This window comes from Lipotes vexillifer, unplaced genomic scaffold (assembly GCF_000442215.2).
Source record: "Lipotes vexillifer unplaced genomic scaffold, Lipotes_vexillifer_v1.1 scaffold3102, whole genome shotgun sequence".
NCBI lineage: Eukaryota > Metazoa > Chordata > Mammalia > Artiodactyla > Lipotidae > Lipotes > Lipotes vexillifer.
Genome location: NW_006778806.1, coordinates 156,080 through 162,277, shown reverse-complemented (window position 1 = coordinate 162,277; position 6,198 = coordinate 156,080). Strand labels below are relative to the sequence as shown.

The following is a 6,198-nucleotide window of genomic DNA, read 5'->3' as shown; positions in this document are numbered from 1 at the left end:
AGTCCCGCGCTCCGCTCTGCTCCCGCTCAGCCTCCTGACCCGGACCCGGCGCCACCATGCCCAAGTGCCCCAAGTGCAACAAAGAGGTGTACTTTGGTGAGCGCACTCCACCCCCACCCTCCCCGGCTCGAACTGTGGGTCCCTGAGCCGCCCCACGCGGAAGCGCGGCCCAGGGTCCCCGCCGCGGGGCCGCTCAGGTGGGCCGGGGGCGCAGGGGGACTTGGGGCACCGCCTCGGGGCGACGCCTCAGCCTTGCCCTTGGCCGCCTGGATGTGCGGGTCGGGACCCCTGCGTCGGACGGCCCTCCATCTCTGTGCCCCGCTGTCTCTCCGGGTCCCTCTGGGTCTCCCGTCTCTGAGTCTGCCCGTCTCTGGCTCTCCCGTCTCCGGGTTCCGCTCTCCAGCCTCCTCTCGCGCGCGCCCTGGGAGGGGACCCCGAGGGGTGGGAAGGAACGCGAGGCTCTGGCCGCCCCTCCCAGCGCTAAGTAGAAACAGACGCGGAAACCGGCGTCCCGGGCGCGAGACCAGGCGCGCTCAGATCCCGGGCGCCACCTTCCTGTCCCGCGACCCGGGGCCCACCCAGGAGAAGGGCAGGAGGAGGTGGGAAGTCCCACCGCCTCGCCACGGGGAAGGGCGCCCCTTAGGCCCCACCGCCGTCACCGGTGCAGAGGCGGAGGCCTCAACCCGGTAGCCCGCCCGGGTACCGACCCGAGGCCCCCTCGCCTCCTCCTGCAGCCCCACCCAAGCCCTCAGGGGCGCGCTCAGGACCGACGCCCACCCCCGCTAGTTGGGCGGGACTGGTTGGGGACTGGAGGTGCCCCTCTCCCCCCGTGGGGCACAGGTGCCGCTGAGGCCTTGGGTGGGCCACCGGGCATGCGTGGGCGAGGCCTTGAGCAGAGGTGGCTGGAGAAGGTGCTGTGCGAGCAGGTGGGTGTGTCCCGTGTCCCAGGAGCAGTGTCTCACCTCACGGGGCTGGGGACGTGTCTGTCGCTCTGCAGCTGAGCGGGTGACCTCCCTGGGGAAGGACTGGCATCGCCCATGCCTGAAGTGTGAGAAATGTGGAAAGACGCTGACCTCGGGGTCTCACGCCGAGGTAGGTGGGGCCTGGAGGGAGGCCGGGGCATGGGGGAGGGGTGCCAGGCACTCATGCGCCTCTCTCTGCAGCATGAAGGCAAGCCCTATTGCAACCACCCCTGCTACGCGGCCATGTTCGGCCCCAAAGGTATGCTCCCCGCAGCCCCCACCTGACCCTGATCTCCACAGCCCCTGGCCACCCCTAACCCACTCACTGCTTCTCTGCAGGCTTCGGGCGCGGTGGGGCAGAGAGCCACACTTTCAAGTAAACCCAGGTACACCCCCATGCCCCTCGCCTTGCCCAGCCCAGCCAGCCCCGAGAGTGGGGTCCCCCACCCTGAGTGAGGTACGACCCCTCCCGGGGCCTGCACTCACCTCTGTCCTGTCTCTCTGCACAGGTTTTGGAGACCCCAGCCCTGGCTGCCCGCCGGGCTGCTGCCCCTCTAGGCCACCCGGCGCCACCATGCCCAAGTGCCCCAAGTGCAACAAAGAGGTGTACTTTGGTGAGCGCACTCCACCCCCACCCTCCCCGGCTCGAACTGTGGGTCCCTGAGCCGCCCCACGCGGAAGCGCGGCCCAGGGTCCCCGCCGCGGGGCCGCTCAGGTGGGCCGGGGGCGCAGGGGGACTTGGGGCACCGCCTCGGGGCGACGCCTCAGCCTTGCCCTTGGCCGCCTGGATGTGCGGGTCGGGACCCCTGCGTCGGACGGCCCTCCATCTCTGTGCCCCGCTGTCTCTCCGGGTCCCTCTGGGTCTCCCGTCTCTGAGTCTGCCCGTCTCTGGCTCTCCCGTCTCCGGGTTCCGCTCTCCAGCCTCCTCTCGCGCGCGCCCTGGGAGGGGACCCCGAGGGGTGGGAAGGAACGCGAGGCTCTGGCCGCCCCTCCCAGCGCTAAGTAGAAACAGACGCGGAAACCGGCGTCCCGGGCGCGAGACCAGGCGCGCTCAGATCCCGGGCGCCACCTTCCTGTCCCGCGACCCGGGGCCCACCCAGGAGAAGGGCAGGAGGAGGTGGGAAGTCCCACCGCCTCGCCACGGGGAAGGGCGCCCCTTAGGCCCCACCGCCGTCACCGGTGCAGAGGCGGAGGCCTCAACCCGGTAGCCCGCCCGGGTACCGACCCGAGGCCCCCTCGCCTCCTCCTGCAGCCCCACCCAAGCCCTCAGGGGCGCGCTCAGGACCGACGCCCACCCCCGCTAGTTGGGCGGGACTGGTTGGGGACTGGAGGTGCCCCTCTCCCCCCGTGGGGCACAGGTGCCGCTGAGGCCTTGGGTGGGCCACCGGGCATGCGTGGGCGAGGCCTTGAGCAGAGGTGGCTGGAGAAGGTGCTGTGCGAGCAGGTGGGTGTGTCCCGTGTCCCAGGAGCAGTGTCTCACCTCACGGGGCTGGGGACGTGTCTGTCGCTCTGCAGCTGAGCGGGTGACCTCCCTGGGGAAGGACTGGCATCGCCCATGCCTGAAGTGTGAGAAATGTGGAAAGACGCTGACCTCGGGGTCTCACGCCGAGGTAGGTGGGGCCTGGAGGGAGGCCGGGGCATGGGGGAGGGGTGCCAGGCACTCATGCGCCTCTCTCTGCAGCATGAAGGCAAGCCCTATTGCAACCACCCCTGCTACGCGGCCATGTTCGGCCCCAAAGGTATGCTCCCCGCAGCCCCCACCTGACCCTGATCTCCACAGCCCCTGGCCACCCCTAACCCACTCACTGCTTCTCTGCAGGCTTCGGGCGCGGTGGGGCAGAGAGCCACACTTTCAAGTAAACCCAGGTACACCCCCATGCCCCTCGCCTTGCCCAGCCCAGCCAGCCCCGAGAGTGGGGTCCCCCACCCTGAGTGAGGTACGACCCCTCCCGGGGCCTGCACTCACCTCTGTCCTGTCTCTCTGCACAGGTTTTGGAGACCCCAGCCCTGGCTGCCCGCCGGGCTGCTGCCCCTCTAGGCCGATGGCAGGCCCTCCCCACAGGCACCTGGGGCTCCCCTGTAGACCCTCAAGCCCTCAATAAACCCGGACACTTGGAAGACCTAGTTGTGTGTGCACTTCACTGGGGGAACAGTGCAGGGGGCTGAGGCCTGCTGGGCACTTGCTCTTCCTCCAGCCTTGCTGCCCACTGCCCTAGCGGGGGGCGGGGGTACTCTGCCAGGGAGCCACCCTGGACAGCCCTGCGTTCAGCCCTGCAGATGCCCCAGCCCTCCTCTGCAGCTCTGGGATTGGTCAGGGGGAACATGAGGGTGCAGGGTGAATCCGCTGAGCTGGTTCCGTTTTTTTTTTTGTTCCGTTTTTGAGAAGCTTTGGGGAGCTGTGGTGGGGAGCCCTCTCCTGCCCTCCCCACTTCCTGCTGCTCCTCCCTTGTCCCCATCCCCACCCTGCTGGACTGGGCCAGCCGTGCATCCACCCAGACACCTCATCTGCCCCCGTGCCATGCCCAGGGACTAGCAGGTGGCCGGCTGCCCAGTAGGGACTAGCAAGTGGCTGGCTGCCCGATGGGGACTTTGAGGTGAGGACTGGCTGGGCGGCAACGGCTAGGGGCTTTCTGAAAACTCCCGTTTCCGTTCAGGGAGCAGCTGCAGACTGGGCCACCCTCGGAGCCCTCACCGTTCCCCCTACTGGCCACTCACACTCCGGCCCTGGCAGACGGCCACCGTCCTAGGGCTCGGCTGATCTAAGGAGCCCAGAGAGGTCAACTCAGCCTTGCAAATGGCCTCAGCCCTGCCCCATGGCTTGGCTGGGGGTCCGGCAGGCCTGAGCTGGACAGGCGTGGGGGGCCCCAGGGTGGTGTGTGGGGTCACGTGCGTGCGTGCGTGCGTGCGTGCGTGTGCGAGTGTGTGAGATTTGGGTGATTCATAGAATTCCAAGGGGTGGGAGCTGGAGTGCTTCCAGGGACAGATGCAATTCAGCGGGGGAGGCGGGAGCAGAGGATACTAAGTGAGGCCCGGTTTCTCAGTGGTGGGGTGCCGGGGGTGGAGGTGTCATCTGGGGGCCCAGCAGCTAAGGGCTTGTGGCCAGAGCAGGCACAGAGGGGGGAGTGGGTGCACCGGAAGGTTCGCGCCAAGCTGCTGGGAGGTGGCCCTGAAAAGGCAGCAGACTCCTGGCCCCTCCGCCACCTCGTGGCTCACAGTCTGGGTGTGGGGGGCAGACTTGGGGTGAGCGCTTAGAGCGCTGAGGCCCACAGGGAGAGTGGGTCAGCCAGGCCTCAGGCTGGGGAGGAAGGCACTCCGAGCAGAAGGCCCAGCAGGTGCAAAGGCCGGAGAGGGAAAGGGCTCATCGGGTTCCAGACCCAATGCATCAGGAACCATATTGGGCGAAGGCTCCAGGGCGCTATGGCAGGCCTTAGCAGCATGGCCAGACTGGAGGCCGGTGCTGGTCCCAGCCCCAGCTCAGGAGGGGCCTGGAGGGGACTGAAGGTGAGGTGAGGGGCAGACAGCAATACCCCCGTGCCCGTGGGGGAGGAGGGCTCTCGGGAGGTAAGCTGCCCTGGCGCTTGTCAGGTGGCCACTGAGACAGCCTCCTGGGGTGGGGGTGCCCGGGTCAGAGGCCAAGTTCTGGGTTAGTTCTGGGGGGACACAGGGAGTGAGCAGCTGCTGTGCCTGAGACGGTAGGAGGCTGGGGGGGTGGGGGGGTGGGGGCGGGCAAAGGTGAACACCAGGCGGAAGGTGGGGCGTCAGGCGTGACCGCATTTCCTGTGGGCTTGGCGAGGGCTGGAGGGGGACTTGTCTGGGGAGCACTTGGGATCCAGGGAGGCCTGCTTCCTTTCTCTTCATCACTTCTCGCTTTCCCTTCTCCTCTCCTTCCTTCACTCTGTCCTCTTTACAGCTTTATTGGGGTATAATTTCATACCGTAAAACTCACCTATGCACATTCGATGCTTTTTAACCAGTTCACAGAGTTCTGCAACCGTCACCACAATCCAGTTCTAAACCATTCTCCTTAACCACAAAAATTCCCTCGTGCCCATCTGCTGCCACTCCCCAGTCCTGGTCTCTTTCCAGGCCACCACTGACCTGCCTCCTGTACACTTGCTTTTCTGGACACTTCCTATAGATGAAAGGCACGTACAACATAGTGTTTTGCATCTGCCCTCCTGTGTCTGCGCTTCCCGGCACTTTGACCCGCGTCAGTGGTGCCGAGAGAGTTCCGTCCTAGGGCTGACTGCCCAGCTGGCGGCCTTTTGGGTTGTTTCGGTTTGGCTGTTATGAACAGAGCTGCCTTGAACGTCCGTGAGTGGGAACACGAGTCCTCACAGGTTCCGGGCACTGGAACTGTGGGGTCGTCTGGTAGACAAGTCTAGCTCTGAAAGAACAGCCGAACTGCTTTCCAAAGTGGCTGTGCGGATACTCCTTTGAAGACTGTCTCTTCAATGGCAGGAAGGAGAGGCTGAAGGTGCAGGGCAGAGGGAGGCCGGGGTGGGGTGGGGATGGGGGTAGGGGGTAACGGGGGCTAGCCGGACAGACGATGGACTGGACGGGGAGGGGCCAGGCGGGGTATGCAGGCGTAGGTTTGAAGGGGCAGAGAGTCGCCGGCAGTCCGGGAGGAGCACCCGCCCGCGCGCTGCGGGGCTGAGCCGTCGGGGTACGTCCCCCGGTAGCCGGACGCTGGCCCCTGCGTCTCCGGCCTGGTACGCGCGGCGGCGTCCCAGGGCTTCCGGAGGCCAGAGAGGGCTTCCGGAGGCGGAGGGTCGCTCCCGCGTGTCGGTGGCGCCTCCCGGCCGCAGGGGGCACGCTGAGCGCCGCCGCTGACCCTCCGGCGGTTGCTAGGCTGCCATTTGGTGCAAGGGGCTGATTGGTGGGGTCCGGACGAGGAGAGTCAGGTGTCACCGCGATTGAGTCGCGGAGGGCGGACCCCGCGAGGCTCTCAACGCCGATGCGTCCCCGACGCACCGGAAATGTCTCCGCACCGGACAGAACAGACAGCACTCAAACGCCGGGGCACCGCTCATTGGGCAGGAGCTAGAGGCGTGTCTCAGCCTACTCGGTGGTTGGGCGCGGACCCAGCAGAGGCGGCACCTGAGCGGTGACTGGGCGCGGGGACGCAGCTCTCGCGGGGATTGGTCGCGGGGACGCGGCGGCGGCGGCGCGCAATCTGAGACAGGCGGGCGGAGGCTGCATGGGGCGGCGGCGGCGGCGTCGCCGGCTGCACCCG

At 67.2% G+C, this 6,198-nt stretch overlaps 3 protein-coding genes across 3 annotated transcripts in view; 2 read left to right on the top strand and 1 right to left on the bottom strand.

Moving 5' to 3' along the window:
• Positions 1-3,082, top strand: LOC103070996 (cysteine-rich protein 1). Its single transcript, XM_007451950.1, has 5 exons — positions 1-96; positions 998-1,092; positions 1,164-1,221; positions 1,302-1,348; positions 2,952-3,082. The coding sequence occupies exons 1-4, from the start codon at positions 57-59 to the stop codon at positions 1,340-1,342; spliced, it is 234 nt and encodes a 77-aa protein (XP_007452012.1). The 5' UTR covers positions 1-56; the 3' UTR covers positions 1,343-1,348; positions 2,952-3,082.
• LOC103070716 (cysteine-rich protein 1) lies at positions 1,537-2,822 on the top strand. Its single transcript, XM_007451949.1, has 4 exons — positions 1,537-1,576; positions 2,478-2,572; positions 2,644-2,701; positions 2,782-2,822. Exons 1-4 carry the CDS (start codon positions 1,537-1,539, stop codon positions 2,820-2,822), a joined length of 234 nt encoding a protein of 77 aa, XP_007452011.1.
• Positions 3,083-5,496: 2,414 nt separating the features above from the next.
• The window catches only part of LOC103073924 (formin-like protein 5), a 2,052-nt gene continuing 1,350 nt past the window's right edge, over positions 5,497-6,198 (bottom strand). Inside the window, exons 3-4 of the mRNA XM_007451957.1 lie at positions 6,028-6,189; positions 5,497-5,814 (exon numbers count right to left, since the gene is read on the bottom strand). Coding sequence (XP_007452019.1) covers positions 5,497-5,814; positions 6,028-6,189 — 480 coding nt within the window. The remainder of the gene's footprint in view (positions 5,815-6,027; positions 6,190-6,198) is intronic.